Source organism: Rhamphochromis longiceps, linkage group LG1 (assembly GCF_057381845.1).
Source record: "Rhamphochromis longiceps isolate RC_006_pf linkage group LG1, R_longiceps_female_GT1.1, whole genome shotgun sequence".
Classification (NCBI taxonomy): domain Eukaryota; kingdom Metazoa; phylum Chordata; class Actinopteri; order Cichliformes; family Cichlidae; genus Rhamphochromis; species Rhamphochromis longiceps.
The window spans coordinates 18,064,814-18,077,650 of NC_140557.1; the positions used below are offsets into that span (position 1 = coordinate 18,064,814).

Consider the following 12,837-nt stretch of genomic DNA (forward strand, 5'->3'; position numbering starts at 1 on the left):
CACTCCCACTCCCACAGCAGGATGTCTTTGTAGCTCTGAAACGGTGTATGTGCCTGCTGAGTGTCTGTGTGTGTTTGTTGTGGGATTGGATAAGTGAGACCAGGCTTGCTGCCAGAGGGAGGGAGGGAGGTGAATGAGAAGGAAGAAAGAGAAACAGAGGCAGAGGGATGTTGCTTTTTGGACTTTGTTGTCTTCCCTGTAGATGTTGCTCTGCACGCACGCTGATGCGCATACACGCACTTTGCTAAGATCAAAGTTAAGATCTCTAGAAGCACGGCTGTTGTCTACCATTACCACATCCTCATCGATCATAAGGATGACATCTCTTGTTTACAATTAGAGACAAAAACAGTGAGGCTTTTTTCTTACCCCTGTCTGCCTGCTTCATCCATTTTACCAAATATCCTCCTTGGAGATTTGTTGAGCTGTCTATTTTTACAGGGAGGTGGTATGTGTGAGAAAATGTACAAAAGTGCCTGAGGTAGGAAGCAAGAGTGAGGAGGCTGCTTCACCACAAGCAGGCCTATTATTTCCCTGTTCTGTCTTCTCGTAAGATGGGTTCCATGAGCAGTGACAACCGTAACGGTCACAGGTCCTCACAAACAATGACTAAGATTCTCTCTGTATCTCTCTGCAGGCTGACGCAGGGCCTCATGGGGCCAGCAGGGAACGTCTGGGCGCAGAAGGAGCCCTCTCCCAGGAAAAGGGTGGCCCCTCAGTCCCTGCACACCTCCTGGGAAACCCCTATGCCTTTGGTCTCACTCCAGGAGCTGTCATGCAGGAGTCACGGTTTCAACCTCTTAAGTGAGTCGATCCCTGCTTTAACATTTTCTATGGATTTGCAAAGTGTACATGTTCATTCAAGGCTGTATTAAAAATACAGCAGCAACACACATGCCTTGTTGACATGGGTGCTGGGAAGCAATTTGAATTTGTATAGTTTCTTGGTAAAAAATATAATGAATTTTCACAACACCGAACACATACAAATTGAAATGACAATTTTTTTTTTTTCTTGTTTTGTGCTTGTACTCCCTCTGTTACCTTCAGCCTGCCCAGACAGTTGCCTAACGCAGTGCCACCTGGTCCTGTACCAGAGGAGTATCTCCGGGGTTTTCGGCCTTATGCTACAGCCGAGGATGCCCTCCGGATGCCCTCTTTGCCCTTGGGCCTAGACCCTGCCACTGCAGCTGCCTACTACTCCCACAGCTACCTGCCCCACCCTTCAACCTTCGCTTCATACAGGTAGGCCTCTGCATTTGTTGACTTGGCATCCATTTCCTCTGAGAGTGAACTGTGCAAAACCAGCACATACAACTGAAGCAGATATTTGTTCTGCTCGTTCTGCTCAGCAGTAAATGCAGTAATGTATAAATGACCAGATTTCAAGCTCTGAGTTAAAATGATGTTTTTTTGTTAGTTTTTTTATGTGTGTATTTATTTAACTAGAAGTAAGATTTTTATGAAGCGTGAAGAAGTTAAAGGGAGATGCAAAAAAGACAGGGCAACACAAATTAAAATGAAATTCCAGATAAAAGACACAGAACAGAAGCACAACAGAAGGAAGGAAGTCTGCAAACAGAAGCGAGATAAGATTGTCTGTTAAAAAGTACATTCTACTACTGAGCACTGGGGGCACCTGGGAGTCTTTGCAAAAGATCAGATCAGTGTTAAATGATAGCTATATGAGTGCAGGCTGTATTTTCTGACAGGCTGTTGCTAAGAACCCTCTTAGAAAATATCTGGCTCAGCTGTATCAGAAAATGCTTAACAGGCTGATTAAAAATAGATATACGTGACTGCTCCAAAGGCTGTAGTAATATTATTTGCATACTTTAGAAGTCTTCTAATGAAAGTTAAAAATAAAATAAAATAAAATAAAAACAGCATTCTTATGTTTCTATTTTGAAGCTGTGTAAGGCCAACCAGTTAAGAGCACAACCCATTTTCCATGTCTATACCCAAGCTAGGCTATGAGAGGAGGAGAGCAACAGCTTGGTTTTAAATTTTTTACTTCATGTCTAGAGCATCTGTGGGTTTGTGAGAAATTATTAAAGAATCCTGTTTATATATCTGGAAAAGGGTCTTGTTCTGAAATTTTTATTGATTGATTTTTTTCGGCATCCTTTTCAAAAGCAACAGCACGATTATTAACAACAACAAAAACAGTCAGAAATATAGTGTGGAATATTTGTTAAATTAATAGAATTTTTCATGGACACTGTGTATGATCATGTGCACTCTGTGTGTATGTTGAAAAGAGCCAGGCTTGCTTTGGGCTGTCTCACAGGCTGTGTGCTCCTGGTCTGTCAACCAAGCAAGATCACAGGACTGCAGCACCCATCACACACTGTGCTGTAATGGATTTAATGAGGGCTTGAGCAGCGGATGCCACACACATACACAAACACACAGCATCAACATACATCGCACTGTCTTCCTGGATGCTGTGTTGTGATTGAGGTTATCTGACAGACACTGTTACTTCCTTGGAAGATGGAAAAGCCTGTGATGTTCCTTCTTTGGAAGATGGAGGCACACAGGTTAATGAAAGTGAACACTGCACTATCACACAGGGAGACTGTCTGACTCCCTCTTTTCCTCTCTTCTCTCTCTCTCTCTCTCTCTCTCTCTCTCACTTTTTATCTCTCAGGATGGATGACCCGTTCTGCCTCTCTGCTTTGAGGTCACCTTTCTACCCACTGCCAACAGGGGGAGCTTTACCTCCTATCCACCCCTCTGCTGTTCACATGCATCTACCAGGCATCCGCTACCCTGGAGATTTCACGCACCCCTCATTGTCGGCATTGCAGTCTGACAGGTAAAAGCCTGCTTAATTGATGAGTGCTGTATACAGTCACATTTATTTATATGAGGTATATCAAAGTGGTGTGCTGTGGTCATGGGTTGTCTTCACACACATCATCTTTCCTCTTTTGTTTCTCTCTCCACTCTGTTTTTTTTAGGCTTCAGCTAGAGGATGAGCTGCGGCAACGAGAGAGGGAACGCGAACGAGAACGCGAGCGTGAAAAAGAGAGGGAACGAGAGGCTGAGAGAGAGAAGGAACGGGAGAGAGAACGAGAAAGGGAGAGGGAACGGGAAGAGGCGGAGAGGGAGAGGCAACGAGAAAGGGAAAGGGAGAGGGAGCGCGAGAGAGAACGGGAGAAGGAGAGAGAAAGAGAGAAGGAACTCGAGAGGCAGAAGGAGAGGGCACTGAGGGAAAAAGAGCTGCAGGCATCCAAGGCCATGGAGAACCACTATCTGGCTGAGCTCCATGCCATGAGAGGACAGGAGGACCGAACCAAGCCTGAAAGACTAACCCCTAATCGGGCTGGTATGTGTCCGTGCATCCTACCTAGCCTCTATTGGCTATAGTCTTTTTACCTTTAAAGTGGATATCTCTCTGATATTTCTGACTCTTCAAAGCTGTTTTATAGACCAAATAAATACACAAAATTAATTTTTGAAGTAATAGTTTCATGAATGTAATTATCTGTTATAACATAAATGTTAAATTCTTATATACCAATCTTTCTCTACAGACAAAACCAAAGAGCCCGCTCTTCCAGCTCCCAAACCAGTCCCACCAGGAATCCATCCGTCTATAGTCCAATCACATCATGGTCTAATCTCAGGCCACAGCATCTACATGGGGCCTGGCACTGCAGGAACAGGGCTTGCAGCCTCAATGATTGCTCAGAGGAAAGACGAGGAGGAGAGGTGGATGGCGCGGCAACGCAAGCTGCGTCAGGAGAAAGAAGATCGTCAGTGCCAGGTGTCTGAATTCCGCCAGCAGGTTCTGGAGCAGCACCTGGACTTGGGTCGGCCAGGTGACACTCCAGATCACAGGACGGAGTCGCACAGGTGAGACTGCACGCTTAACTTGTTTCAGTCCAGCCAATTTGTGCAAAAATGTCATACAACATAGCATGTAGTTGCAGTATTTATTTTCTCCTGTTATCTGATAGAGACGAGCAGCTTTTGGGGCAATGTGCTCACTATTTCTGGGGGTTTTTGGCTGGCTCTGCTAGTCTGATAGGGACAGTTGTGCCTGTGGTTTTGAAGTCTTGGAGGCTGGCAGGCTTTAGAAGTTTGTTTTCAGGCAGGACTGTAAAAGAGTAAGAAGCTTCACATCTACTCTATATCTGTCCAAGCTCCCTTCCAGGCCTGACATGTAGAAAAATAATAGGCACTGTTTAGGCATTGTTGTAGGTTATGAAGAGGAATCCTGATGACTGCTGTTTCATGAGTTGACATGAGTAGGGGGTTCAAATAGCCAGCAAGTGGAACTGCTAAGATACACAAGGGCTAATACCTTTTTCATCCTCTCACTCTTGCATAGCATAAGCCCCAGACCTTATTTGTTACTGTGCCTCTGTGTGTGTTATTGTGTTTGATTCAGAAATGAGGTTGTGGTTCATGCTGGTAGGACACACACAAGATACACACGTCTGCTATCGGTAACTTACCTACAGTATAATCGCAGAATCACAGCTGACAGGCTGCAGATTGCAGATAAGACACATTTACTCAGTGACACACACACAAACACACAGAAAAGAAAACACAAACAGGAGGCATAGATAATTTGACTGGTCATGCAGTGCCTGCTCCTGCCAGGTTTGATTTGGAATGAAGTTTGAGACAGTGTCCATCAGTCTGCCATTACCATTTCCTTTCCCCCCACTGTATCATTCTTTCCTTTACAACCTTGCTCTCCCTTTAAGGCTATTTTCTTCTACTCTCATCATTTAACGTGAGCCCTATTCTAATAATTCATTGTTCTTCTTAAGCTCTCTCTGTCAGTTCTTCTCTTCTCCAGAAACCTGTTAGGAGAACATTGCTCCGGCCTCTTCCTCAGTATACTGCTCGCTTCCTGTGTGTGCATGCCTCACTACAAGGGCCTACCAGATCAAAAACAGCTCTTTATATCTGGAGGACAGTGTGTGTGCCTTGGCCACATTCTCACTCTGCTCTGGGCTACTCTGTCTGGGCTTGATAACACTGCTTTGCACAGACACGCAGATCCACAGACATACTGACATGGATGAAAGGAAGTAGGCAGGGCATATGGGCAAATGTTGTGCGTCCCTGCATAGCATGCATGATTCAGAAACACTATTTCTCAATTTTAGAAGAGATATGGGTGTTACCCTGCATGTATAACAGATTAATAATTGCTGTTCCGTTGTATCTCTGCAGACCAATACCTAATCATCATGAACCAGGAAACAGGGAACTCAACCCTCTCTTAGGTGCCCCTCCACCTCTCATCTCCCCCAAACCTCCACAGCCACCACGTGAACATCACCCTCCGCCTCCTACCACCCTGTGGAACCCTGCATCTCTTATAGACACAGCCTCAGAGTCGAGACGTAACCATGAGCCCTCAGGGATGGGACACTATGAGCTCAGTCGGCTGCCCCCAGGACCCTCCAGATATGAAGACGGAGCCCGAAGAAGAGACGGTGGTGCAATGGAGAAATATCCTCCTTTGAGAGGTCCCCCAGGTCTGCCTGAGCCCAGCACATACCTTGCTGATTTAGAGAAATCCGCCCATTCATTTTTGAGCCAGCAGAGGGCTTCCATGTCTCTCTCCAGCCAATATGAACTGGAGGGAAGCCTGAAAACCAATGCTGGAATAAAGAGCCTCCAGGGTCACCCAGGGTATAGTAGACATGGACAAGCAGTGGTTTCTGGGCCAGCAATGGGACTGGGACAGGTAGCCTCATTGGGCATGGTCCCAGACGCAAAGCTGATCTATGACGAGTTTCTTCAGCAGCATCGGAGGCCTGTCAGCAAGCTGGACCTGGAGGAGAAGAGGAGAAAGGAGGCCAGGGAGAAAGGTACTTACCCACATACTATGATGAGATGTATAACTTGCTTGGAAAATCAAAGATCAGTTCTTTTTTTTTTTTTTATAGATATAGAACTGACATCCTCATTAGAGAATTTAAAGAGCTGAGTGTCAGGGGTGACCTCTGTGTTTGCTGCAGGGTACTATTATGAGCTGGATGACTCATACGATGAGAGTGATGAAGAAGAGGTGAGAGCCCACCTCAGGAGAGTAGCAGAGCAGCCTCCACTGAAACTGGATGACTCTACAGAGGTAAAAAGATTTTCCAACACATGCGCTTTTGCATGATTGAAGAACACAGAAGCGCTCATGATGAAACATCACAGTAAGATGATTGTTTTTCTCATCTCTGTACAGAAACTGGACTTTCTGGGAGTGTTTGGCCTGACCACAATGGGCCGACGGGATGAGCTGGTGCAGCAGAAGCGAAGGAAGAGAAGGAGGATGCTCAGAGAGCACAGTCCCTCCCCACCTGCCTCACAATCAAAACGCACTCCTCCACCTCAGCTCAGCACACGTTTTACCCCTGAGGAGATGGATCGAGCGCCAGAGTTGGAGGATAAGAAGCGATTCCTCACCATGTTTAGACTGTCCCATGTGACCGTACAGCAGAGAAAAGGTAAGGCAATTTTTAGTGAGAAAGAGATTAGAGCATTCTACACTTTTGATTCGCTTACTCATTTTTGCTTTAACCCTCCAGGTAGGTAGGTAGGTGTGTGTATGTATGTGTGTGTGTGTATATATATATATATATATATATATATATATATATATATACATACATACATATAATTTTTTTTTTTTTTTTTAAATAAATGTGCATCTTTTAGTTTTGCTTTTTTATGGTTGGTGGAAGAGCTAACCTTGCCTATCAGTGCATGAGTGGCTTCCTCATTGCAAAAGGAAAGATCTCCTGTATGAAACGGGCCATGCTTGTTGCCTTCAATGAGAGAGTTTCATAAATTGGAGATACAGACTACTGTTCCCTGACACTGACAAATGTTTGAACATTATATCAAGGAATAACAGGGCACACATCTATATGCTTTGGCAATCTAGCTAGTAACTCGTACAGCACAGAACTGCCCCAGTGTCTTTAACGCACCATACCAAACACCTCCATCAATTATTCATATCTTTTCTCTTTGACATCTCATTTCAGCAGTGTGAAGAAGAAGACTGATTGCATGCTCATTTAGCTAATAGAGAGTACTAGTCATTTTCAGTTCATCCTACATCTCATTAATGCTTTACTTCCATTACCTTCTCTCGAGGTAGCTTGCTGACTTAAGCCTCAAAGGAAATAAGGGGTTGAAGTGATCTTGTCAGTGCCATATACCTATATTAAATGCATCGTATTGAACATATTTTTAACATAACATATATATTTAACAATGCATTCCAAAAATTGACTTATGTCAGGGTTCTCTTTACACGGCCAAAATGTGCCTAAATTTCAAAAATAGACACCCATGCACTGACTGAATTGGGAGGGGCGGCAGTAGGCTTACAATGATCTTAGTCTAATACTCTTCATTTATTCTTCATTTACTGTTTCCTAATCACAGATGACATGCCTCCCACACTGTCAGGCCACCTCCTTTTACACACACACACATCGCACTTGGCAAAATGAGTGCTACTGAGTGAAATTGGAAATAAGACTAGGACTGATGCAAAATGTGTTTTTTTTATTTTTTTATTTCTTTATTTCTTTATTTTATTTTTTTTCCTGTTTTAGATAATGAAAGGGTAGTGGAGCTGCTACAGGCAATTAAAGAAAAGACTGTGACCTTGGATACCATCAGACATGCTCCACATCCACTGTGTAAAAGTCCTCCAACTCAGATCTCTAGTAAGTTACGTGCTAATGAACATAAACACACACAACTTGTCATCCCTGAAGTAATGTTAAAGTGGTGCTAATCTGTGTAATGCAAATGAAGAGGGGTTATAATTGGGGCCGTGAATGTGAAGATGTAAAGTAACAACAGTTTCTCATTGCATTGTAATATTGTGGATCTTGACCTCATCAGCACAAACATATGTTTAAATGATTGCAGATCCTGCATTCTCCCAGCCTCCCTCTGAACCAGAGGAGCACCACAGTGTCAGACCACGCAGCCCCTCCTCACATTGCCCAACATCCCCCAATGGGCATCCAAAACCCCTTGGGGACACATTAAGACCAAAGGCACCCCCTTCTCCAGCTGTCTACCCAGACAAGGCCCGGGGGCCCAGTGAGGGACCGATCTCAAAGAGGAGCTCCAGCCTGCTTAACAGCTTGAGGCCCCCACTCCCCCTGCAGGCTAAAGAAGGTCATCACAGCATCAATGGACGCATACAACCACGGGACTTCGCCCCAGAGGAATTTGCCCAGCAGTTCCACGAATCTGTGCTACAGTCCACTCTGCAGAAACATAAAGGTAAACAGCTCAAAATAAGGTCTAATAGGCATCTTTGGAAAGGTGAATACATGGAGAGCAGGCCAACATAACTTTTGGAGAGACTATCAAATATGAAGAAATGATGGAAAATATCCCTATGTGTAAAATATGAAATTGATGAAATGTAACATCTCTTTCTTCTCCTCAACATTTGTCCATTAGGTGGAGCCGCAGGGGTGTCAGAGTCATCCCACCTCCAGGAGTCCTCTGTTCACTACAACATTCCCGAGCTTCAGGGCCCTCCTGGCCGACCACCACAGCCACATTCACAGTCCAACTCAACTCCACAGTCATTTCCACATCCACTTTTGCACTCTCACCCTCAGCCCAACGGGCAGCACCTCTCGATGCCTCAGCACAGGGAGGCATCGGGGATGAGGGAGGACATGTCTGGTCCAGAGGACTCTGAAGAGGAAGACGAGGAGGAGGAAGAAGAGGCTTCAGTTTTCAAGTGGCAGGGGATTGAATCTATATTTGAAGCTTATCAGGAATATGTGGAAGGTAAGTAGCTGAGGTGCCTGTGTATTACATGGACTGATATTAGATCACTTTACATACATAAACAGCTTTAACAGTCCCTCTGTTATTATCACTGTATAATTTTATGAGGGATTAGAGGTTTTCTTTATTCTTTGGAATATATACTGAGATTACTGATTGTGCACAAATACATATTATTTTGCATATGTCATTGATTTATCCCCTAAATCAGAATTACTTGTTTTAGATCCAACTATACATTTTTTCCATCATTGAGCATGATCTACAAATATGCAAATTGGCCCCGCCTTCACCTTTTAGCTCTTTGCCTGCAGCGAGGCCCTACTTTCCTATTCACTCCTGTGAACCCCACTCAACTACGCATTCTCCTGCTAGATGTAAAGAGGCACAGTGCTAATATTCAGTGAAGAAAAAGAAAAACACAGTGCTTAAACTTGTAAATCTGAATGTGTGGAGCACTTTGTTCCAGCAGGTCATGAAAAAAAGTCACAAAAAGCTTAAAAACACCCACAATACATTGGGTAATCAATCGCATATATCAAAAATAAAACACTGAAAGTAAGGTAACTAACTGTAGTCAACATCTGTAGTTTCTATAAATAAATTATGTCATATAAATACATTTCTGGATGGAAAAACTACAGTAGAAATAAAGAATATTAAAGGCAACCACACATTTCTGGTTTATTACCACTGCACATGCCTGGGAAAAGTAAATAAAACAGGTAATAATAATGAAATAATGATTTATGAAGTTTGAAAGAGTTGTCACATTATTTCTGTAATGTTCTGTGTTTTCGTGTCACTTCCTTATGAGTATAATGTATATCCTATTTTAAGTTGTTGTAGCATTCTGTCACCACTAGAGGGTAGTAGTCATTGTTCATTTTACACAATTCAATTTGTATTTAGTATTTGTACAAGAAAATTAGTGAAAAATGGTTGAGTTGATCTCTAATTACTCCCAGTCTCACATTCACAGCCTGCCACTAGTGTATTTTAAGACCTTTAACAATGAAGGCAGGAGCCTGAAGACATTTGCAGCAGATTATCCTGCATCTATTTAGATGGTCCAAATTCTGCTAATCCTGTTTTTCTTCATTTTCTCTTATTCCCTTTTCTGATCCAGAGCAAACTTTGGAGCGACAAGTACTGCAGAGCCAGTGTCGAAGACTAGAAGCTCAGAACTACAACCTTAGTCTAACTGCTGAGCAGCTGTCTCATACCATGGGGGTAAGACAAGCATACGGAGCCACTTAAGCTGAGGCCAGGAAGTCAAAATATTTACTACATAACTGCAAGTGACTTAGCAGCGGCGCTCTGCTAAGAAATTATGAGCATGTATAATAGGAGTGGGTGCACAACTTTACTTATTTTCGTAGATCAGTGGTTTCATAAATAGCAGAGCAAAGTAAAAACTTATACTTTACACTATTGGCCTCTTCTGATTAATCACTGGAATCCAGACAGCTTTTCTTTATTACACTCATATCATTGCTTTTCTGTTTTTCACTTATCTTTGTAAATATTGTTATATATAGCACAGGTTTGCCTTCTCATGAAGATCACTGTGAATTAAAAAATATATATATTCTTATATATTTTTAATGTCCTTGGTTACCTAGGAGCTGATGTCCCAAAGACAGAAGCTGGCAGTGGAAAGAGAGAAGCTACAAGCAGAAATGGAACACTTCAGGAAGTGTTTGACGCTGCCACAGACACACTGGCCAAGAGCCGGCCATTATAAAGGTTACCCTCCGAGGTGACCATGACGCTGATTTTGATAGCCCTTGGGCCCCAGCCTCCTCCCCTTTCAGACTGACTCCCAGAGTTTATTTTTAATGGCCTGGTCCTCATAGCTCCATGGAGGATAATACGGCTGGCTAGATACGATGAATGAATGAATGGAGTGAATGGATGGATAGATAGATAGGTGAATGCAGAGGAGACCGGACCATTCAGTGAAGTACAGGCAGTCTTTGGATTATGGGTCAACAGGGACTGCACCACAAGCCACTAATGTGTGCCAATGTAGCCAACTCCAAGATCAGTGAGTGTATGGGGCAGAAAAACCTGAAGATCAACATGACACCTGCTTTTCATTCTTCAGTCCCTGCTGCGCTATTGTTCAGTCCCTGCATCCCTCACCGCCACAGCTACACAGACAATCCTGCCAATGAGGGAGCAGCTACCCCCAGAGGGGGGTGTCGTTACAAGACTTGAAAGCTCCAAATCTCCAAATGAAGACCTTTGGTCATTTGGGACTGATTTCTTTTCTTTTTTCCTTTTATTTTGTGGCCACATGAGCTTTTGAACTGGAAATGCACTTAATAAAAGCTGAAGAACTACCTGGTGGTACTGTGTTACAACAAAGAACTGTTCAAATTAGGGAAGAACTTAGAAAATGCACATTTTTGGAAAGAATTAAGTAAATGTTTTATTTCGAAATAGAAAATTTCAAAATAAGAATTTTAAAAGGTGCTTAAGCCTTGTATTGTATATAATATGAAGACTTAAAAAGAATTTTGTATGTTTTTATTACTTTAATCATTGTTCTTTTAAAAGAAAAAGCCTGCCATTTTATATGTTTATGCTTTTTGGGTTGAAAAAAAAGAAAGCCTTGCTTTTAGTGTTTGTACTGCTGCTGGCTAGAACAGCTTGTTTTGAGACATTTAGCAGAGTGAGAGGAAGCAGGATGCATTCCTCTTATTCTGTCCCGGCACTGCGCAGCTGAGACCCCAGCCACAGCCACCTTATCTGGCCTCTGAGCTCAGCAAAGCTTACTTAGAGGTCCTGAGATGTGGCTCATGCCCTCCACTCCCCCTTCATTCACAGCAGTGTGTCTCTGTTTTAATGCCCATTTCATCAGCTCCTCCCAGTCAGCTTTACTGTTGCTGGCATGACCAGTTAAGTACTCATGCAGAAACCAGATCCACAGCCACTTTTTTTTTTTTTTTTTTTTTAAACTTGATTTTCTTGATTATTGTAAGACATTTTCTTACACAGCCAGCAGATAAATCTTGCTTTATCCTGTTTTTGGACCTTCACTTTACTTTGTATGACGCATAGCATTGAACTCAAACACACGATATGACGGTTTGCGGTATGCCTTACAAGATCAAGCCCCTGTCAGCAGCCATGAGACGAAATGGTGCCAAAATAATGATAAAACTATAGCATAGTAAATTATTAGTTGCAGTTGGGTAGCCAAACATACAAACCAGAATGGCCATCTTATACTGCTGAATATGTTTGACATAACATCATCTACTCTTTGCATTTCTCTATTTTTAGGACGCTCTCTACCCACACAAAGTTGCCAAGATGTCCTAGAAACCAGGCAGGACGCTTAACTGAGCAGCTCCTGGTACATTTAAAATCAGAAAGGTTTGCTTTACCTTGGATATCTGTTTACAACCTCCATCTGCCCCCCATCTTCCTAATGAGATTTGGCTCGTATTACAGTGACTTTCTACCCTGTAATTCATCTTGTCTCCACCTTATGGTTCTATGTGCACTTGGAGACCTCAGACACAGTGAAATGAGGTGTCTAGGTCATCGTTTGACTTGTGTGGTGGTGGGATGTTTGATGTGAGTGGGTTAAGGATTTCAGTATTTGCAAATAAAAACTTTAAAAATGTACCAATATTTAATTTATTTTTTAAAAAAAGTACTGAAGCACAACTTACCCCCTTACATACACTTTTTTACAAGTGCCTCAAGAATTTGGGAGCATGTGAATGAGTTTCCGTCTACAGGACAGACATTACATGACATAACATCAGTGATCAGGGACTTTGCATATTACATCCAAGTGTCTACTGTATGTCATACCTTTCAAATATGTACAAGTCACCAACAGATACCAAGTTTCTTTCATCCAAATGAGTCACAAGACAATTTTTTTTATATATAAATGACACGTAAGCCAGTTTAGAGGAATACAGAGTGTAGTCAGATTTTTTTTTTTTTTTACAAAGAAGAAAGCCAACAGCGTAATCTATCTGTAAGTGAAGGAGCATGCATGCTGAG

The 12,837-nt window shown here is 42.7% G+C and overlaps 1 protein-coding gene across 5 annotated transcripts in view; it reads left to right on the plus strand.

The window, feature by feature from the left end:
• The window catches only part of gse1b (Gse1 coiled-coil protein b), a 166,346-nt gene extending 153,569 nt beyond the window's left edge, over nt 1–12,777 (plus strand). For all 5 annotated transcript variants that reach the window (XM_085400850.1, XM_085400866.1, XM_085400858.1 and 2 more), the window contains 13 exons: nt 638–804; nt 1,051–1,245; nt 2,654–2,821; nt 2,967–3,334; nt 3,543–3,864; nt 5,203–5,846; nt 5,997–6,109; nt 6,215–6,476; nt 7,599–7,712; nt 7,921–8,283; nt 8,467–8,805; nt 9,935–10,038; nt 10,431–12,777. In XM_085400850.1, the coding sequence (XP_085256976.1) occupies nt 638–804; nt 1,051–1,245; nt 2,654–2,821; nt 2,967–3,334; nt 3,543–3,864; nt 5,203–5,846; nt 5,997–6,109; nt 6,215–6,476; nt 7,599–7,712; nt 7,921–8,283; nt 8,467–8,805; nt 9,935–10,038; nt 10,431–10,571 (3,300 nt within the window). In that variant the 3' untranslated portion in view covers nt 10,572–12,777. The remainder of the gene's footprint in view (nt 1–637; nt 805–1,050; nt 1,246–2,653; nt 2,822–2,966; nt 3,335–3,542; nt 3,865–5,202; nt 5,847–5,996; nt 6,110–6,214; nt 6,477–7,598; nt 7,713–7,920; nt 8,284–8,466; nt 8,806–9,934; nt 10,039–10,430) is intronic.
• Nucleotides 12,778–12,837: the final 60 nt, after the last annotated feature.